Raw genomic sequence first — 23,241 nt, forward strand, 5'->3', positions numbered from 1 at the left:
AAAAAAAAAAAAAAAAAAAAAAAGAGTCATTCCTGAATCAAGGATTAGGCATCTGTCCCCAGGTCTCTTTCAGATCTTTGAGCATAGCCAATAAAGCTGGTATTTTAGCTACTTTTCATCTTAACTGCATATTTTTGAGGCTGTGGTCCAAAATGGTTTTCACCTGCACCTGAGCTTGTACTCACAGGCTTTTACTTGCAAGTTGCATATACAACTTCCACTCATGTTGTATCAGCTAGAATAGTTAGTTAGCAGGTAGTCTCTAAGATTAAGTGAAAGATGGCTGTTATTCTGGCCAGCTATGCACCCAAGCAGAAACTGGGTATTAGCTATTAGAGGGACAGATAATGAAGATGGAGACAGCAGGTTGCTGCATGGGGTTTGCTCTGTGTTACTTGATAGCTGTAATTTAGGATTCCCAGATTAGAGTGGGAGGGAAATAGTCAAGACTTTCAGTGTTGAAAATGTTGGCAACACTGAGATACAATTTCTTTTCAAAGTAGAACAGTTATATTGGAATATTTGGTCACAGAGACTAGATTTTTGTTTTTTCCACATGTCTGAATTCCTGTTTGGATTTTAGTTACTCCTGATTTATCAGCATGGATGAAAAATTGAAAAGAATTGGTATTTTCAGTGTACATGTCAAACAGTGTAAACAGTATTTGAGGATTCCTCTGCTACTGTAAGGAATGAATAATTTAGGTTGATTTTCTTTAAAATACAAGTAAGTAAGATGAAGATTAAATTCAAGATAAAGCTGTAGTGTCTCCTATTGTGTCCTATCATTTGTCATATCTGCCCTGTCTTGAAAGATTTGTAAAAGTGATGGTATTATGTCTCCATAACAAATATGAAAAAATACAACAATGTGTTTAAAATCTTTCATCTTAGCCATTGATTGCATTGGGTGTCTTGACTGAGCAACTAAAAGAGTGAAGTTTGGTATGTTAAATAATAGCTTTTGCCAGACACACTTCAGGCCATAAAACCCCAGTGAGAAGTTGTCAGATTCCATTTTAAGGAAGCAGAGCTAAATTTTGATATGTATTTCCTACCAAGCATAAATCTAATCAGCAAGCAAAGAACATTAAATTCTTTATTTTGTTAGTGGCAGCAAAGAATGTAATGATGAATGTAATATAATTTAAATTTACAGTTGAAGTTTTGCATATACACATATAGTTTATGCCTTGTGGGATTAAAAGAATAGATCTCTGTCTGTTTCACAGGGAAAATGGATAATTTATAGAAATTTTTTTAGAACACCCCAAAATGTAATGATTTTTTGTGGCAGTGACTGTTATATGTTAAGATAGATCTCCACAGAGCTTGGCCACTGTTATGTTGGGGGCATTTGTTGCATGATATGGAAAATACTATCTGGTTATCTTTCATTTCTTTTATCTGCCTTAGCTTAACCTCAGCTGATTGCTTAAGTCAGTGGCCAAAGAATTTTTCATCAGGTGTCCTTGGTAACATATAATTCATCATACAAGGATGATTGGTGTTACCAATTGAAAAATACAAATGGAAGACAGAAAATTTTTAAGTGCTACTTGAAAAGCTAGAGTTAAAAGAGAAACAAGAGTCACCTTGATTTTTACCTGTATTCAATATGGCCACTGAATATCTTTTATCAGGCATGTTGAGTCTCTTTGTTTTCAATTATGTATAGAGGAATTCTTCAGCAAGTAGTCCTTGTGTGGTGTGCTTCTTGATAGCACGTGAAAGAAACTGTGCTATAAACTCCCAGTTCCCTAAATTATTATAATAAAAGTGCATGATTGTGTTTATTACTGCAAAGTAGTTTTCTTTTACAAACACATAGTATCATAATGAGATGTGGGCAGCCTGACTGGGGGGTTAAAAAAAAAAAGATTTTTGCTTTATTTGGTCTATCGTTCTCACTTATAGGGATTTTAATCTCAGCCAATTCTTCTGGGTTTAAGTATGGTTTGAACTTCTGTGAGCTAAATGCATAATTTGCACATTTGATTTCATGATTGAATTGCTGACAGCGTTTTTATCCTTTCTCTTTTTAAAGTTTTTAAAGAGATGAGCTCTTGCAACATTTCCTGGTTGTCTTGAACCTGGGCTCAAGCAGTCTTCTCATCTTCGCCTTCTGAGTAGTGGACATACAAGTGTGTGTCACCATACCTGATAAAAATGTTTTTAAAACCTAGAATTTTGCTAGTACATTGTTTAAAAATAACTTCAATGGTATGATGGACAAATTTGTTTTTTGCAAAAAAAAAAAAAGTCAAGTACACCAAGAGAAAGGAAATGTTTATTTTCTCCCCAATGGAAAGATAATTCTTAGCATTTTCACATGTATCATTCCAGGCCATATATATGTGTGCACTTATTCTCCTTGTGATTTTTTTTTTTTTTTCCTTTTTCAGTGCTGAACAGACAAAAGTAAAATGAAAGCCAGATTGGTAGGTTCTGGCCCTAGTATGAATTGCTAAAATCATTGTGGTGGTCATCTAATATGGCTGATGCCCTTAAAACAAAGGCCTTTGCTCCCAGGACCACCTCCCCCTTCTTCTCCAACTTAGCCCAGGACATAATTTCCTTTCACCCTTCCTGCCGCCTCAGGGAAGACCCCCAATCAGCTTCTCAGGTATATCTGAACATGCCCTTCAAACCCCTCTCCTGGTTAAAGGCCATAAAAGCCTCAGCCTCCCTTTGTCTAGTTGAGAGAATTCTTCATCTTCCCCCACATTCTCTCCCATGTCCTCAAAGGAAACGAAGCCACTTTCCCATCTTCCTTTTGCCTGTTTTTCTGCTGCGTGGAGAACCTATCACAAATAGTGTGTCTTCAGCCTGTGTCTTGTACTTTTCACTTATGAGAATTTTTAATAGGACTAATATTAAAGCATATTTCTTGATACTACCATAGTATTTTATTATGTTTTGTACTGTTTTACAAGTTGATTGTTTTCTCGTTTTGAGAAATTTAATGTGTTTGCAGGCCGTCTCCGTTACTTTTCTCTCGTTGCTGGGATGAATACCTGACCCAAAATGGAGGAAGGAAAGGTTTATTTAGCTCACAGTTACTGGAGGTTTCAGTCCATATTCTGCTGGCTCCAAGGCAGAATGGCATATGGCACAGAACCACCTTTCATGGCAGCCAGAAAGAGCAGAGAACAAAGGAGGGGCAGCAGTTGGGGCAGCTAGCTAGCCTCTCTCCCCTCTTTACATTGTAATGCAAATTACCTGCCCCAGGGCAAGTGCAGCATCCACACCCACAAAAATTAATGACAAACTCCAGAAGCCACCCCATGACTGTACGAGGCTTTGGGGGAGACAACTAGACACAAACCATAACACAGCTCTTTATTTTATTGTGTGTAAGATAGATATAGCTTTACCTCATTGTCTGCATATCTATCTTTGCCAACAGCCTTCATGTTTATAGGAGGAAGATTTAATAGGCATTTAAACTGGTCATGAAAATGAGTTTTTAGAAGACACTTGATCAACATCAATTTTACTTTACCCTTTTGTCTTATCATTCATCATAATCTATGACTTTAGCAGTGTTCAAAGGCAGTGAAAGAGGTTGAAATTAATTCTTGTTACTGTCAAGTTCATTTATAATAAATACATGCACCTTGATGATCAGAACCTGAAATATATTTGTAATTGGACTTGGACATCAAGCCATGTCTTAAATGTGGTGGAAGATACACTCAAATTCATTTTATTTAATTTTTTCTGTAGGTTTAAATTGCAACTCCTAGTATGGTGACATTGTGAAGAATATATAGCTTAAACAGTTTCTTGCAAAATATAGTGCCAGTTCGCTGAAATGTTACATTATATCACACAGGATTTTAAAAATAAAATGCTAGTGGTTTTTCAGTTGCATTGTGTTTCAGTGTAATCGTGTCCACTTTTGACCTTCACTTACCTCCTCAGTTCACTACATTTCATCTACAAGAGAAATCTTACTGATAATTTATAAATAAGAAATTAAATCACAGAGGGTAGAACTGGGAGGACATGGGTCTCTGTAAACCTGGTTCTTTTGTGAAAATTATTTTGCTGCATTTCTCATCGAACTTTGTTCACCTCAATTGAATCAAATATGACACGTTTTATTGCACAATGTGTGATTTATACACAACTGCCCACAACACATACACGCAACAGTGGTGACTAATTAGATGAAAGTCTCTCAGTTATGATACATTATACTATTCTCATTATTTCGTAGCTTATGTTTCAGATTGATGTAAATTTAAATCTGAACATTGCCCTGTCAATTGAATCCCAGCCTTTTAAAATTTTTATTTTGTTTTGAAAGCTAAGTTGCTAAATTGCCCATATTGTTCTTAAACACTGGGTCCTCTTGCCTCAGCCTCCCATGGTGCTGCAGTTACAGGCATGTGCCACTGTGCCCAGCTAAATCTGAACATTTTATACAATTCTTCTAAGGATTTTATGTATTACATATGTATATCTATATTAGATTAATTTCTTCCTGTTGAACTCTCTATGAACAACTATATAAATAGATAAAATATGTTTAAACAGTTTAGAAGCATTAAAACTCGTAGTTAAATCTTATTTGGGATAATTTAATTTACAATTTGTTACCAAATTAGAGAAGACTTACGTTTACTTACACTAACTGGTGGGAAGTGGGGTATAGAACGAGTTTTGGGAGGGTTTTGGTAAGAAAATTCTCTGAGAAAAAAACCCTTAGAATTACTTAGTAGATTATTTTATGAAATCATCAGGTATGTTGGAAATTATTTATGGAGAATCAGTTGATGTTGTAATTATTAGTTTCATTAAGGTACTATCATTCTCCTAGGGACTTCTGTCTGATAACTTTTTAAAAGACTGGATCCAGGATTGGGGAGATAGCTGAGTGGTCTATGCGCCTGCCTGGCAAGCACCAAGACCTGGGTTCGGTCCCAGTCGCTGAATGCTGTGCCAGCCCCTCCCTGTGCCCGCCGCTGAAACTGGGCGTGGTGGTGCACACCTCTAATCCCTATACTGGGGAGGCTGAGACCGAAGGATCACTATGAGTACAAGCTGCGTAGTGAGACCCTGTACCAAATAAATAAGTAAATCTTGTAAAAGAGGGATCCAGTTGCTAAAGGTGCTACCTTCCTGCTGTTTATTCTTGGTAGTTTCATATTGCATGCTATTGTGAAAGCAGTTTATTTTTGGTGTTTATAGATAAATTATTCCATTCTAAACCCTTCAATTAAGTTCAAAAAGGAATCTCTGTGAATTATTTTAAATTGATTTAGAGTAACTTTAAATCCTTTTCTTGTTTTCCTTGAATATAACAGTGATATGGCCTTATTGATCTGTTTTTTTCAGTGTTAATTTTGATATTGTCACCTATGAAACATGTAGTTTTAATTGGTCAATAGCTTTGACATGTAGTTTCAATGGGAAGCATGTCAGCTTAAGAATAAATGTGTGTGGATTGTTCTCTTAAAGACTAACCTGGGGTGGGGGGCTTGGGAGATGGCTCAGTGGAATAAGCGCTTCCCTGGCAAGTACAAGGGCCTGAGTTCAATTCTTGGCTTCGCCAAAAAAAAAAAAAGACTAACCTGGAAGCATGTATGCATGTTTAGTAGTGAAAGCATTTGAGGGGTTGTAGGAAGATGGGCTTTACTTTATCTTGTGGTAGCCATCTGTGTACATTCTTGTGATATCCTCATAGCCACCTGAGATCTTCCTTCAGTCTGCAATCTGTACTCACCTTCTCTATTTCCACTGAGTACTGAGGGAGCTCTCATCCTTCTAGAATATAGCTTCAAATATCAGAACAGAAAAAGAAAAAATAGACAAGTAGAAAATTAGCAGTCATTGAATATATCTAATGAGATTTAAGATGATCTCTGTAAGTGAGACTAGGAAAATGTTTTTAGTGAATGTGGAAATAGAGGAAGCTAGTAAGTAATACTTGGGCACCTGAAAGAAGAGATCAGGTGAGGGGAGGCATTTTGTTTTCATCTCCAGATTTTGATCTGTATTTGAAAGGTCTATACTAATTTTAGTGTATAATTCTGTTGTCATTGTTCATACAAACCACCAAGAACCTCCATGTTTTTTTCCCATCAGAGTGAATATTTTATCCTAACTAAAACGGTGCTCACTACTGGGGGACTTAGAAAGCTTTGTACTACTCTAGGCACTGTAGACCCACGTGGGGAAGTTTTGGTCTCTAGCTGCACAGCAGGCATCTGGATGTCGGACTGTGTCTGGGGTAGTTTTGCATCTCAAAGGATTATCTGTATCCTCTGCCCCTGAGTGTCTTATGAATTTCTTGCAGTTGAAAGCCTGCTTACCCAGCCTGGAAAATGGTTGTAAAATAGACTAAATTTTCCAGAAGTGCAATTACTGTAGCAGTACTGAAAGCTTTTGCATTTGTGGTGGTTTGACACGTATACCCGATGTTTAGACTTTCATTACATCTTTTGGTAGTTCAGCATTTATGTAGTCAAGTGCTGTTATTTTATTTTATGTTTATAAATTAATTTCCTTTATTTCTTTTAAAATAGTGTACTTAGGGCATTATATTAAGATTTGTGTGAAATTATTTTTTGTTTCATTTAAGATAGTAATTACATGTTTGCTCTTAAAAAGTGCAACTTGGGGCTGAGATGTAGCCCAGAGGTTGAACACTTGTGTAGCATGTATGGGGCCCTGGGTTGGATCCCCAGCAGGTTAACAAACATCAAAAACAAGAATTGGGCCTCAGAAAGATGAGAACCATTGGCTTGAATGGGACAACCTGCTTTTCCTTGCTATTTTATGATCCCCCCCTTTTTTGGGGGGACACTGGGGATTGAACTCAGGACTTTGCACTAACCAGGAAGCACTTATTCTACTGAGCTAAATCTCCGGCCTCTTCCTTGCTATTTTATATGATTCTAGGAGTTCTACAGGAATGATAACCTATGTATAAACTTTATACAGCACATGGAGTAAGTTACGAAAATGAAACGCCACTTAATGATAAAGAGAAATTTCATCACTTTCTGTATATAATGATAGCGAGATTTGTGAATCATGATTATAATCAGAATAAATTTTTTTCTTATGATGTTCTATTCAGTCTGACTTTACTATGGATAATTTATTTTATTTTTTAAAAAAGGTTAAATACATTCTTGCATTTAAATGAAAGAACTTCATGCTTTGGTCTCAAAATTCTTGTGCATACTCTTGTATTTTAAAGATGGTAAAATCAGCCGTGATCATCTAAGCCACAGAGCTTGCTTAGTGCTTCACAGAGAATTGTTTTGGCTTTATTAGAGATTATAACTACTTATGAATACATTGAAAATGGTGTTTCCTGAACAGTGAGTGGAGATTTGTTATTTTCTGATGAAGAGAAAAATAAGAGTCATTGGTATTATAATCTAACTTCAAAAGAGGCTGATCTAATTATAACATGTGAATTAAATAAAAAAACAAGCTCAGGATATTGCACTATAGCTTAATGAAAAATATACCAATATGTACTATGCTGTCTTGGCATATTAATATATTTGAACCATCATAAATAAAATATGAATTAAGCATGGGTATAAAATCTGAATTGCTTTTTTAAAACTTCCCAGGAGGAGCCATTGTTCTGCAGTGGTTAGCTAGTGTGTTAAATAGGTTCTTTTTGGCATCTCAGTCTTAATGGCTTATAAAAGAAGTTGCAAAAGCCCAGAGGTCTGACAATGTGGGATGCTTCCACCATTTCTATTATCTAGCGGAGGTCCAGTATGTAGACATGTGACTGTGCTTATCTTTACAAAAATGACTCTACTTATCTTTATAATTGAGTCACAAATTTTATTTCTATTCATAAAAGTCTTGAGATAGAGCTTAGCTGACTTTTTCCAGACTGTAGAAAGTTAGGGGGACTAGAAGATAGATTTTATTTTCATATTTTTGAGTCTTTTTGATTTGCTTGCACTTTATATACAAAGATAAATTTAAAGTCTTCCATAAAAAGCAGTGTTGATCAGAGCCTAAAGGACTAAGTAGTTTCTAAGTTCAATGCAGAAGTTTAATTATTGCATAATAGATTTGGGAAGTATACTATCTGTTGCTAAGAAAGCAGACAGTAGCTTATAATAATAGGAAGAAAGAAGATTGATTTATAAATTTAGATAACAATGATATTTTATGTTTTATTCACCAACACAAGTAATTTATGTGAGCTTATTAATAGTAAAGTTAGTTTTTTTAAGCGTCTGAAATGAAATAGTCTTTTCTGCTTTGTTTTGCTTTTATGAGGTATTCCTTAAAAAAGTGCTATGAAACCTGAATCAAAGTGGTCATATAGAAAATGGACTAGAGTATAATATATACATGCTAATTTAGTTGCTCTTCATTGAACAGTTTGCACTTTATGAGTGATATATTGTATTCTCTAAATTTCTTCTGAGAAATGATTAGTATTCATCAGTGTCTTATAATTTAGAAACAGATTATTGATTATATCTGCCTTTTAAATGTTTCAATTTCTACTTGTGAAATTATCTTTTATTTATAATATTCCACCCCTTCTTGTTTCATTTCTAAACTTGGTGAACAGGCCTGTAATTGCTGCTTTCCTTTGCTCTCCTCCCCCTGATCCTGATGTTCACACAGTCTAATTTCCATGTGCTCCATGGCATGATAGGTAATTGTCAGTCGTGTTCCCAGATCACCCTCCTGTGCCCAGGACAGACATTAATTCACTGAACCTGGACTTGGCCTCCGAGTCCTCCCACACACTGCCCCAGGCGGCTACTGCCAGTTGACCAGAGTTGGCACATGTGATTAAGTCTTCTTATCATTTCTTCATGTGCTACCTACCTTGATCCATTTCTTCCTTTCCATTCCATTTCTTCTTTATCCCTAATAATATTTTTCTTTTACTGTTTTCCTTTATCTGATAAATTTTTAGGCCCGTTCTTTAGTTTCTACTTCTTTCCTGTACATAGATTTTTTTTTTCTGGAGTTTTCACTGAGCCCAGATCTTTAAGAGCCATCCCCAAGTCAGCATTTCTACCCAAGTCTCAAATTGGCTCTGACCTTTGGGTTCTGATATCAAGTTACCTATAATTCCATTTGGTGGTTCTATCGTTACCTTCAATTAAATATGTCTTGAAACTGAGCTCATTGTCTTTCTTTCCCAAACAGCTTCACCTTTTTTTACTTAACTATTATCGATGCTAAGTTTGTAGTATTTAGCGTACCTTTGACATCTTTTTTCTCATTTCTCAGTCTTAGATGATGGGTTTTTCCCAGTGGAAGCTAATATGCCCTAGGTTCTATCTTCAGTCTCCTACTTGAGGACCTCCTCATCATTTGCCAGTGGTTCTCAGACTTCACTGTGTGTCAGGATCACCCAGAGCAGTTGTTACACACTCTGGACTCCATCTACAGATTTTGTAGGTCTCTAGCAAATTCCATGGAGGTGCTGCTGCTTTGAGTTAAAGCAGGAGTTACACTTTGAGAATCATATATTTTCTTATACTTTTGCACCTAGGTTTGTCTGCAAACCTTTACTGGGTTAAATTTTCCATCTACTTTATTTTGTTAAATTATTTCCAGATTTTCTAATTATCCAGGATATTTGGTTTCTTAATATTTCTAAACTTTTGCCTTGTTTCCAATGTTGCCGAAATGTAGGTAATTTACCTTTCTGCTTTTACTTACAAAAAAGTTTTGTTTGTTTTCTTTTCCATCTCATTTTGGAGCTTGTGCAAGTCCTGCCTCCTAACCACAGTTGACTTTATTGATTTTTCTCCCTCCAGTACTCCAGTAGCACAACTTTAGTGACTTAATATCTCCTGTTGTCTCTTCAACGGTAGGACTTGTTTTGTGTACCTTTATCTCTTTAAAGCTTTTAATATAAGGATTAAATCAGTGTGGATCTACTACCTAGTGAATTTTTGGATTTCTTTAGTTTGGATTATATCCAGAGGTCACTTAATTTGGGAAAAAATTTTAAAAAAAAATCATATGGTTGATTAGAAAACAGAAAATGGCACTCAAACAGTGAAACCGAATTTTTTTTTCTATTTATTGTGTGTGTGTGTGTGTGTGTGTATGTGTGTGGCCAGCTCAGCCCACCAGGGGCGGGGCTGGCTGGCATGTGATGCTGGAGGATTGAACCGCGGTCCCTGTGCTTTGCCAAGCTTGTTCCAAGTAGGTGCTTTAGACCACTGAGCCATCTCTCCAGCCCTGAAACAAATTTTATACCCAGTACAATATTCCTATAATGAATACCTAAGCTTTTCCTTTTATTTTTTTTGGAGGAACCGGGGATTGAACTCAGGCCTTTGCACTTGCAGCTTTTCCTTTTTGAGTAGCATGTAGGTACTCATTTCCTAGGTAGGTGATAGCCCCAGGGTTCCTGTAAAAGAGGAGCCAGGAACAAAAACCTGATGGTGGGTTGTGTTGGAGAGGGACTAGGAACAGATCTTTCTGTGTCTGTCTGTCTATCTGTGCCTCGCATGTTTCTTCTTAGATTACGTATGATTTTACAATATGTTAGGTTTTTTCTAAATCTTCTCCAAGTTGCCCTCAAAGTTGGTGACTTATTTTTATCAAATGACTGGTGTTTGATCCAACAAATCAGTTAACAAGGTTTTGTTGAACATTGGCAGGTGTTACCATACAAAGCCTGCATAGTATTGTCTCTCTTTAGGCCCCCTTTGCGTTGTTTATAAAGCAAGTGACAATGTATTTCACCTCCCGTAAACTTATTTCTTTACCCTTTTAGTAACTTTCTGAAGTGAGTGGAGGCTCAAGCTTGAATTCAGTCCATCAGTTTCCCATTTTAACACAGTGTTTAATGGGGCCTCGGCATGGGGCCTGGGGAGATAGCTGAATAGAATAAGCACTTGCCTGGCAAGCACAGGGTCTTGAGTTCAATCTCTGGTACCGCAAAACAAAACAAAACAAAACAAAACAAAACAAAACAAAACAAAACACCCCCTAAAACCCAAAAACAACAACAACAACAACACCCCCAAACCGCCTCCGCACAGTTATTGGAGATTTGCTAGTTTGAGTCCTAATTTTATGGATGAGATTGTCTTGGCCTAAAGCAATGAAGTATTGAGAACAAATTCACAAAAACCAAATTGTGGCAAAGCCAAGACCAGACTTGGACTCTCCATTTCCAGTTTTGTGTTTTGTGTGTTTTATCACTCCTAAAGAAACCTTTAACTCTTTCGATTAAATGGAAAACAGGTTTGCGTTGTTTTTGTACTTCATTTGGGATTGGGAGGTAATGCTGTTTAATTTATAATGTTATTCCCAGTGAACAAAATATATCCATTTTGAAACAAAAAAATTAAGCTATGCATCAAAAAGCAATATCCAGGGGTAATTATTATTTTTTAATTTAAATTATAGATCTTATTTTCCTAGGGGCTTTGTGAGCTCCTGCAACTATTATTCAGGTTATTAAGACATGAAATGCTAGATGTATCTGATTCTCAATACTGGTTTTATGAATTGTTGGTTTAAAAATGTGAAAACTGTAGAATATGAATTATAAGCATGTCTGTTGCTGTACACTACAGCTTCTGCAGCCCTGTATTGATGTTTGTATTCACAAAGAATGGAACATGGAGCTGGATTCTATGAATGTTTATTGTGAAGCAAGCAATAAAATGGACACTATTTACATATTATGCCATTCAAATTAGAAGTATACAAAGGTATATAAATCCTGATGGAGCAGTAATACTACAAAATGAGCCATTAACTTGATGCTGTTAATGTTTAGGGTGCCAAACTCTTTGTAACAGTGTGCCTTATGATACAATATTTATGATTATTAATGCGCAGTTAAGAATTTTCATTCTGCCGTCTTCATTAACTTTAATGTGTAAGTAGCCACAGTTAAACTGCTAGATAGGCAGATAAATGGCAGTTTTCTTAAGGCAGTCTTAGGATGCGTTTTCTTTGTACAAGTTAGGTTACTGTTAGTTGAACATATATTCTTTCTTTGTGTGTGTATTTTTGTGTGCTTCAGTCAGGTGTGTCTGCCATGTAGATTGTGCCACAAATGGCAAATGGTTACCTATTTATTTCTAAACCCTCAGATTTATCTTAATCATCTTGGACTCTCTTTCCAATCAAACCCTGTGCCTTTCAGAAGATAAGGAGCAGGGCAAGATTTATCCTGCAACACATGCTGTGAGTCATTTAGTTCTAATATACTGTGTGTTGAATTTCATTGATTGCATGGATGCTTCTATTACTATTTTTAAATAATAAATTCTCTTTTCATATTAATGAATTTATTGGAATTATAAAATTAATGGATATTTCTATTGAGCTGAAAATTTAATTTGTTTATGTCTTATACTACAAGCTTTAAGTTCAACTATCCCAGTTCTGGGGGAGTCAGAATCATCTAAAATTTGCTTGCTTTATATAATCACATACATTTATGTTTTATGCAATCATGTACATTTATTTTCTTCTCATGGTGTATCTTCATAGTTTCCTTTTGGTGTTTTAAAATAAGCCTAGAAAATAATAGGCTTTGTATAATTGGACATGACATATATCTGCATATAGTAAAACCAAGAAGAGAAAGGAGGAAAGGAAAAAAATCTCAAAAGAACTTTTTCTGAGTGGCAAGCCATAACTTTTAGTTGGCAATTTATAAAGATTATTTAAGAAATACTGCAATTGAGGAGGGAATTTATGTGTAAGTTTATGCAAAGAAAGTGAAGAAAAGGAGAATCACAGTTGGGAAAGTTGCTAAGGGAGTTGACACAACCCTTGAGATCCAAGGAATCTGTGTAAGTCTCAGATTGTGGTTGCATTTTTGAGCTTTCATTGTTTTCATAGATGGTGAATTTATCCTTTTCATCTCTTGGAGTCATTGTTGTCTTCTATTTAAGTGTCTATCTTAAGTGCTTTCTAGTATCTGTTGTCATCCACCCTCTAGTTTAATCATTTTCTGAAAACATGGAAATTTGGCAAAAGTCATATAACATGTGTTTTTGTTTATGTGTAGATGTCCCCCACAAACCCTCATGCAGTCATGGTGTTGGGCTTTTTAGACGTGGCTGAATCTAAAGGTTGTGATTAGTTTGTGGTCTAATGCTAGGATTAAGTGTGTGAATGTTACGTTTCTCCTAGGGCAGGTAGCCTGCATACAGTATTAAGGCACAGAAAGAGGCTTGTCCTCTCTCCCTTATTTCTTTTGCTGTCTTCTGCCTTTGCAAACTGATGTGCCACACTGCCATGGACCCAGCTGATTGTGGACTGAACTGTCTGTGAACTGTGAGCTAAATAAACCTTCTCCCCTTTAACTTTTGGTGCCTGGTAGTTTGTCTCAGTGAGAAAAGTGACTAAGACAGCATGGAACAAGTAAGTTGATTATGTGCCACACTATCTCTTAGGACCATCAAGTTAAAGTTTTAAGTATATGGTTAGGAGTCTAGACGTTCCTTATTTGATCTTAATACCAAATTTAGAAATATAGATATCTAAGAGAATTAAGAGATTCCTGGAGATTAGGAAAGAAGATTCTTTGGACTGGCTAACCTATTTGTTCAGTAAAAACAAGCAAACAAAAATAAATTTATTAGGACTCATGACTTGTATTTAATAATTCAAATATTTATTACTTTCAATAATGGTTTCAAATAGAGTTTAAGGCCAATTTGCTGTAACCAAGCAATTGCAGTGTTTAACTTTCCCTTGTATGTTTTATGGTCAGTCTCAGGTCAAAATGGCAAAATGGCAATGTTTGTGTTCATTAAGATTCATTTGCTATTGAGAAAGAAATTAAAGTCCATTTTGAGATTTTAAAAAGTACAGGGTACAAGTATATGAAGAAAACATTCTTTTGCCTTAACATATTCTAAAAGGAAAATGTGTGTACATGTAAAAGTCACAGAACCATATTTACTGAACTTGAAATAGTTTTGCAAATTTCCATGGCAAAACTGATATATGTGGCTTGAACATTTCTCATTTTTACTTTCTCATTTCACAAACTTTGTCAGTTCCTAACTAAAGATGTGCTTCGAGACTCACTGCGCTAATAGGCAAAGTTGGCCTTTCTTGTGCTTCCCTTCAAGTAGCCCATCCCGAAACAGTGACCTTTTAGTTTAATAACAGTTTTATTTGAGAAAATGTTCATATCCTAAGAGATGGAAAGTGTTTTCAAAAGGCCATTTTGAAATAGTGGTGTCCAAATAGCGTATCTGTTTTCCTTCTGCACTTTGGATCAGATTTATCAGAAGAAATATATTGTCGTTGTCTGTATTTTATTGATTTAAAAACAAATAACATGAAGCTCAGATCTGCTCAAAGCCTATTATTACTACGTAGTTTATTTTCCTGCCTGTGCTTTGACTCTTTATGCTAGGTCATGTTTTATCTTTTGTTATTTTAAAATCTTGATTGTATCTAAGGTGTTTACTTTTCAGGTGTGACCTTGGGCTTGAAACCAAAAGTTGTGATTTTTCCCCCTCTTTCCATTTCTGGAAATAGGGCATTAGAAAGACAGCTATGTGTTAGCCCTTTCACTGACCAGAAGTGGTAACACCCAATTTATTTATCCACTTGAACCTTCTTTCTGGAGCTTTCTTGCCCTTTTTGTTACAGTGCTTTCCTGTTCCCATTTTTCTTTCTTCCCTTGTGGTCTACTTGGATGATGCTGCCTTGTCTCTTCTGGATCTCTTCTTCCACTACTGGAAGTGGCAGGGCTGACAAAGGTAGGCAGAATGGTATGGGGAAGGAGGAGCAGACTACTGAGTTGGATTCTTTTCTCCCATACCACTGCTTCTGCACTGTCTCACCTTCAAGGTTTTCTTTTCATCCACTAAGCTGTTCATTGTTTGGTAATTGTGACCCTATCATTTGTGTTTCTGGTTGATCATATCTCAGTGATAAACTCTTTGTTCCTTTGAGTTTTTCTCTGTATAACAGGCTTAAAACACAGTTTGAAACTACAGCATTATGGCAAATGAGTTGTATCAGATGCCAAAACACAAATGCTGCATGATTTTTCTTAAGCATGATATCTAAAAAAGTTGAACTCCTAGAAACAGAGTAGAACAGTGGCTGCCAGAGGTTTTGGATGGGGTGAGAGATGGACGTATGTTGGTTGAAGGATACGGACCTTCAGGTATAAGATGAGGAAGGTGTGGGGGGCACAACTTACATTAGACTTTATTTTATGGTTGACATATGACAAAAAAGGAGATTTTAGGTGTTTCTACTTCACACATGCAAATAATAAATGTGATCTGTGAATTTAATTGGTGATCATTATATAGGTTGCATATCTTAAATATAAATGATTTTTCTATCAGTTACATTTTGATAAAGTTGGGGGGAAAATGCCAAAAACCACAAAAAGAACTGAATCTGTTTTATCAGCTAACTTAGAAAATTGATTGTATTGCTTCGTACTTAGACATGGTATACTGAAGACTTACAGAATCCGAGTTTTAAATGATTGTATTAAATGAGTTTTGAACAAAAATGTTGAATTTTGTCCAAGAAAAATTTTGCTGTTGTAATTTGAACTGATTGAGAAGTAGCATGACTTTGCTTATATAGATGGATAGTGTGTTGATCCTAACCGGCATGTTAAATTTCAGAGTGTTGTTTGATTAGGTAATACTAATTAGGTTAAATATTTGTTTTAAATTTTGCTTTTAATAGAGCTGCTGTATGTGTAAAACATGAACAAAGTGCTTGTCACAATTTTACTTCTCTTGAATAGATTAAATTGTGAAAGTCATTACCTTGTAGAGTGCGTACTCTAGTATTTCATAGCTAGTAAGCCCACATTTGTGTCCTATCTTTGGATGATGAAACCAAAATTCAGGGAGATAACTTTTTACCCAAGCCCTGTCTAGTAGAAAAACAAACTATGAAGACATTTTTTTTTTTTGAGGTATTACTTACCCCCTGCAAATTCTCTGCTGTTATTTGCATTGTTTTAAATGAACTTTCTGTTGTCACTTGCATTCTTATTTGTAATAAACTCTTAAGATTTGCTTGAATGCAGATAGACTACTCTGCTGCACTGTTTTTCTAGATTTTAATGTGACCTTTTCAAAGCAGAGACTTGTATCTCTCTCATGTTACAGACCATGAAGTGAGAGAGAAGCAAAATAGAAGCATAGAATAGTGTTGGAAGGAAGAGCCTTTTGAGAAATTTGCTGCTGAGAGAGGTCAGTAATGTTCCCAAAGTCCCCAGATGGCTCTTTGAGGACTTGACCAGCTAGTTTCCTCTATTTCTTGATTTCCTAGTTTTCTTTTTACTTTCTTACTCCTCTTTCTTTCTTTCTTTCTTTCTTTCTTTCTTTCTTTCTTTCTTTCTTTCTTTCTTTCTTTTTTCCTTTGCTTTTTTGGCCTTGTTGACTGCCCCTCCCCCCTGGAAATATACTTAAGATGCTATAAAATTAATCCATTAAAAACATGTAGTTCAGTGATTTTTAGCATATTTATACAATAAACCATCACACAATCTAGTTTTAGAACATTTTCTCTACTGTGAAAGGAAATTGTATACTCATGAACTTATAGTCGTCATCATCATCTTCTTCATTATCATTCCCTAACTTTACTTTGTCCTGTCCCAGGTAGACACTTCAGTGATTTTTGTATAGATTTGCTAGTTGGCTATTTTATTTTTTGTGATTTTTACATTTGCTATTTTAGGTATTTCATATAAATGGATACATATAATATATAGCTTTTTGTGTCTGCTTTCTTTCACTTGGCATAATAGAAACGCATCTGTGTTGGAGTATGTATCATGCTTCATTCTTTTTTATGAAGTACTGTTAAACTGTGACAGCACATTTTTTTTTTTTTTTTTTTTTTTTCTGTTCACCTGCTGATGAGCATTTAGATTGTGTCTTTTTGGGATATTGTGAAGAATTCTATTATAAATATTCATGAGCATTTTTTGAAGGGATGTGTAGACATGTTTTTGGTTTAGTATATCTAGTATTTGAGAGTGGAATTTCTGGGACGTTGTAACCTTGTGTAGTGTTTTGAGGACCTGCCAGTGGCTATGTGGTTTTATGTTCTCATCAACAGCATATGTGGGTTCTAGTTTCTCCATATCTTCACCAACACTTACTGTCCATCATGTGAATTCAAGTGGCATGTCATTGTGGTTTTACTAATGACTAAGGAGGTTAAGCAACTTTTTCATGTGCTTTTTGGTCATTTGTATATACATGCTTTTCAGAAATGCCTTAATTGTCCTTATCTCAGTTTTAATTGGTTTGTCTTTTTTCTTATATAACTATGAGGTGTTTTCTTTATGCATATTGTGTTTTTATACATTTATATACAGAAACTATATGATTGGCAAGTATTTTCTTCCGATTTTATGGGTTATGGTTTCACTTTCTTCATGGTATTCCAATATTATGCTGTTGTTGCTGTCTGACAATACACTTCAGTGAGAAAATATCCTTTCAACTTCTCAACTGCATTCTTTATTATTTAGTGTGAGCTAAGAATTTGAAAGTGTTGTGTGTGCCTTATATATTAATTTCTTCTCATATGCCAGAGGCAAGGTAAATATAATCTCTGAATTATCACTAATGTGTCTAAAGTATATAGAGTACTGTCTAGTTTTATATCTAATAGGCTTAATGTTTTGCAATAATGCTGAAGTTCTGGTGCTTTCTTGGTCATAATTTTAGGTAGTAAGTTCATAACAAAGAGGGGGTACTTGTTTGCTTATGTCTGATGGAAAGTGCTTAAGGAAGTATGTAAAACTTGTCCATTTTATTTACCATCATAATTGAAAGAGGCTTTACAAAACATGCCATACACAGTCTTCTAATTGGGAAGACCAGATGTTTCAAATTAAGTCACCAGGTATTTAGGAAGCTCCAGCTGTGTTCTCAGGACTACTCTGTCTCTCACGAGTTATTTGCACTTCAATTTGCGTGGCATGTGTTTTAGAAAATATAGTTTTCAAATTTCATAAATCATAAGTGCCTTTTTCATAAATTATGGAAAAATTAATGCAAATACAAGTTTTGTCTGCAACACATTATTTTTTGTTAAATACTGAAGTGAGAAGATTTTGTTGCTTTTTTCTTCTCTAAATTCCCTTGCAGGCTACCTTATCCTTACATGTAATTGTCAGACTGTAATGGAAGGGCATCATTTTAAAGAATTTGTGTTGTGATGCCTTAGTCTTCACTGGGCAGTAAGCAGCTCCTTGAATTATTCTAAACGCTGTTTCGGAAATATCTTGGTCATCAGGGAGGGAACTGTTGATTAAATTAGTGCTCAAGTGCACTGGTCTTTTCCATAAAGCCTAGGAATTTCCGAGGAGACACTGACCACCTGCCAAAACTTTCCCCATTCATTTCCATCCTAGCTTTGTTTTCTTGAGCATTTTCCTGCTTTTGTTTATAGGAAGGCACTTATTTTATCTCCTTTTGCTCTTGGCTGAATTCTAGTTTCTGATGAAGAATTGAAAAGAAGAGTGGCTGAAGAACTGGCATTGGAGCAAGCCAAGAAAGAATCTGAGAATCAGAAACGGTGAGTTTCATAGTATCTTGAGATTTTGGTGCAGTTATTATATGCATCACATATTTTTAGAGAAGAATGATTGTTGTAAGACATATTTGTGTACGATTGAACTTCTCATGTGCTAAGCATACAAACTTGACCAGTTTTGGTTTTGGATTCTGGTTATTAGAGTCCTATGTTATCCTCTTTGCAAACTTGACTAAACTATCATTACCCTTTAATAAGTAAATGGATATTAAGCTTTCCTTTCTCAATATTGAAGGACTATATTGAGGATTTCTGTGTAGTTCCTAAGTCTACAAGAATATTTTAAGATTAAAAATTAAATTGTCTGCCTTTATATAATTTTGTAGCTAATAATGAACATCATATATCATACATAGTACCTGAATGAAAGCACTAATTAGTATCATACTCACTTAAAAATTAGGATGTTCGTAAAAATTTGTAAAGTTGAAAATTAAAATACTATATAATTCCATGTTGTAATCACTAATCTTAGCATTTATTACTCTAGATCTTTTTCTATGTATGTGCTTCCATCTTATTATTGTTTTTATTATGAATAGTAGTGAAGAGTGGTCACTGAAGTGTTTTTTAATGGTAGAATACTGGAAGCAATCCAAATGACCATACCAGAGCACTGGATATTTGAACCACAGTATGTGCCTACATGGGAATACTAGATAGTCAAGTAAGTCCTATGCCTGACCCAAAAAGATATTGAAGAGCTATGAGCTGAAGAAAAAACCCCAAAACCAAAAAACAGTGTACAGAGTGGCAGAGATAATTTTTTTTGGAGGGTAAAAAACACTACTTTTTAAAGACATTGAAGTATATACTTATGCATAAAAATGTGTGAATACATTTTAATCCAAGATAGTCAAGTGCTTCCCATCTGTGCTATTTCTGACATTTGCATACAGCATAGAGCACATTGTATGGTCATGTGGAATGTCTTTCTACAGTGAGCAGTAGACACATGCCTACCTCTGAATAGATTCCGAGTGTGTATTTTTTGCTTTGTTTTGCTTTGTACTGCCTATTTTGTGTGAGAGAGCTAATATAGAGAATCTTTGAATTGGATTTTAGTCTTCACTGGCCGTAGGATTTTCAACATGTAATTTATCCTCTGAGCCTGAAGTGTTTCATCCCCAAAATGATAGGTTTGAAAAATGTTCTCATATATGTTTTTCTTTTGACAAATTGCTAAGCTAACTCACAATTTGCACAAAACATATGGATCAGAATATAAGTTATAGATTAGGACTTCCATTTCTCAGAAAGTAGAGAAAGCTTAGGGGTTAGGTTTTAAAAAAATCTAGATATAATAAGTATTACCAAAGGGTCTGTGTGTTTCAGTTGTTTCCCATGTAGCATTTTATTATTTTTATTGGGTTAAGTAGATTTGAGTACATAATTAGTGAAGTTTAAATATTAAAAAAATTCAAATCACTTTCTTTAAGAAACAGAAGATCAGCATGTTATGGTAGAACTTTTTGTCTTTGAAATTTTATTATTTTTTAATTCAATTTTATTTTAAGAAGTTTTTTTGGCTATATTCCAATTTACTTTGGTTGTTATATTTCATATAGGTTTTGCTTTGTTTTGTTTCTGTTTCATGTAGTGTAGGGTTTTTGTTAAAATAACTGTCTTTGGGGTGTGTGTGTGTGTGTGTGTGTGTGTGTGTGTGTTTCTTCATTATTCAACTCCTGTTTGCTCTGCCTTGGTCTATGAAAGAGAGAGTGGATGAGATGAATAAAAGGTGCCAGTGAGAACCGATTTCATATCTCATGTGGAATGGGCTTGGCAGCCTTGCTCTAACCTGGACAAATGACTGTTGATAAAGGATTTCTTTTCTGTCACCCTTAAGGAGAGTAGAAGGTGGTACTGCTTTTATATCTTTTATATATGTGATTCTTTTTTTTTTTTTTTTTTTTAAAGAAGTGTTTTGTTTGAAGCCTCCTTCATGAAAACTTCCAGCTGTCAAATCTTGGCAAAAAAGTCTGTGTTCATCTATGTGATGGTTCGTAAAGGAATCAATAACTTTTTTTTTTTTTTCTTTTTTTCCACCAGAGAAGAAGCCTTAGAAAAAAGCACTAAGGCGGTTTTATGTTCAGTCTTTTTAAAGCAACTTTTTGGAGTGACAGAGCATTTGTACATTATTTTGTCTGTTGCGTATATTTGAATAAAGACTTGTAAGCAGCTTTAGAAAATGGCTTCTTGTGCCATTGTACTGTCACTTGCACACGCCCTGCTTACCACGCTTTCCTCTTCTCACCTCCAATGCACACAGAACTGTAGACCAGTTTCCTGGCACATCAGATCTGAACATGGGCATGCATAAATTGAAGCTCTGAATAAACTTGCACAAAAAGGCTTCAGAGTTCATTTTGCTTGCGATATTTTTCTTTATAGGACAATTATTACCAGCATTTTTTAAAAAAGCCCTTTTCATCATTTTTAAAATTGATACATAAAAATACTAATTGTATGTATTTATGGGGTAGCATATGATACTTCAGTAGATGTATACATTGTGTAATGTTCAAATCAGGATAAGCATATCTGGCTCCTCAAATATCATTTCTTTGTTTTGAAAATATTTGAAATTATTTTTTCCAACTCCTGTAATCCTCCCTTTAAAAAAAAATCATGGTACATTTTAAGTTTACTCAAAACCAGAGAAAAGTAAAACGAATCCCTATAACCCATCCCATAGTTTTAGCAGCTCTTGTCTCACCTACTCCCCTATTTACCAGGAAAAACCATAAAATTTTTAATAGGTAGGTGAACTTTGTGGGAGGGAGAGATCCTGAAATGCCTACTATCTATCTATCTCAGATAAGCATCTTGTATCTCTTAGATTTCTTTGGTTGACAGTTGAAGCTTAACTCTGCTTACCTTAGGAAACGGAAAGTTTTACAATCATGTCAGGTAGGAGGCAGAAGGAAGAGTAGAACATTATTAGCAAAGAACTGGGTACTACTACTGCTGTACACAGTGGAAAGTATTTGCTCAGGAGATCAGAATGAAGGCTCAAAAAAAAAATGAAATGGATAGTGGGTGGCTCAATTCCATTGAATTGAAGATGGTATGGATTTTAAGAGGTACCCCCCAAAAATTTGCTGCAAATTACAGTACTGTATCTATTAGGATTTTCTTGCTGAAATAGTGCCTCAAGACTAATTTTAGATTTTTAAAAACATGTCACTTATGTATGCATAAAAAGAAAAGAGTAAGCAAAATAAATTAGTTAAGGCAGTGGTTCTCTACTGGGGGAGATATTTTGTGTGTGTGTGTTTGGCTCAGCCTACCCTGGGGGTGGGGCTGGTGTGCCATGTGGTGCCAGGGATCAAACTGGAGTCCCTGCGTGCTTGCCTGAGCTTGTCTCAGCAGCGCTTTGGACAGCTGAGCTATCTTACCGGCCCAGAGATTTTTAATTTCCAGAGCACATTTGGCAATATTTGGAGACATTTTTGGTTGTTGTACTTGTTAGGTGTTATTGGCATGTAGCCACCAGAGTCCAAGGAAGCTAATAAACATCCTATAATCCATAGGGGAGTCTTTCTGCCCCCCTTTCTACCCAGGAGCAACAAAACATTACCGGCCCTAAAATGTCAGTTGTGCCCATAGTAGCAAACCTAAATTTAAAATATTCTTCAGACCTGGTCACATTGGGTTTCATTGTTTGAGGTCACTTTTGGATTCAGTGTTTTGATGTCTTTTTTTTCCATACAGTATAAGATTCTGTGCCATCAGTATCTTGGTGACGTAGTGTTCGATACTTCTACTTCTAGTGTTCGGTACTTCTATTCCTTCATGGTTGTTTTTAGGAGTTTTTCAAGGTGTTGATACCCATTCTGCAGATTTTAATGCTTGGCAACATGCAAGCTGTGACCGCTGCACAGGTCTGTAAGTTGCTTTTAGGCATGTGAGAATGTGTCAGAATATGTGTCCTGCAATGGTGAAATGCGATCTATGCGTACTTACGACCATGAAATCTATCAGATTGGAGTGACTTCTGAGTGTCCTTCCACCTAGGACAGAAGCTCCTTTTCAGCATCTGACTGGAAGCACCACATATTAGAGCCCCTTTGTGAATTACTTAGACGGAAGATATTTTATTAGGCCATTTAAAATTTACCCTAACTCCTTTTAAAGTCTAATGCAATGTGGCATGCACACAGCATCCTGAAAAGGTTTGTTACTAGGACCACAGTGACAACAGAGCTGATTATAAGCATTATGTGTAAATATGCTGTGTTCTCATTTAAAAAATAACATCTACACATGGTCTTCCCACTTAGTTTATTATGGATTTATTTGTCTTTGATAGAAATTTCTAGTGACTTGGATAATTAATAAAAATCATGCCCCTCTAAATTTATAGTGTATTTGGAATCTTAGATTTGCTTATTAAGTGTCAAATAGAATATGAAGTGTGATCAAAATAGGCAATGCACAGCCTGAAGTAGCAAAAAAAAAATACAGTTTAAGTTAGAAATACTTATTGTAGCAAAAACATTGCCATTAATCCCCTTCAGAATACTCTCCCATGGTTTGAACATGCTTATCCCATCATTTGGACTATTTTCTACACCAGTTCTTGAAGTCCTTTTTTTGTGAGTGTTTTTATAAAGTATGATTAAAAATCTACAGTGTGTGCTGTTTCAGAGTGTATCCAGCGGAAAGGCACTGCAGTATGTCCTCCTC

General features: G+C 35.4%; 1 protein-coding gene across 1 annotated transcript in view; it reads left to right on the forward strand.

Annotated features, from left to right (window-relative positions):
- The window catches only part of Chchd3 (coiled-coil-helix-coiled-coil-helix domain containing 3), a 326,073-nt gene that overhangs the window by 53,422 nt on the left and 249,410 nt on the right, over positions 1–23,241 (forward strand). Inside the window, exon 3 of the mRNA XM_004626581.2 lies at positions 18,453–18,534. Coding sequence (XP_004626638.2) covers positions 18,453–18,534 — 82 coding nt within the window. The remainder of the gene's footprint in view (positions 1–18,452; positions 18,535–23,241) is intronic.

Source organism: Octodon degus, unplaced genomic scaffold, assembly GCF_000260255.1.
Source record: "Octodon degus isolate 3935 unplaced genomic scaffold, OctDeg1.0 scaffold00015, whole genome shotgun sequence".
Lineage (NCBI taxonomy): Eukaryota > Metazoa > Chordata > Mammalia > Rodentia > Octodontidae > Octodon > Octodon degus.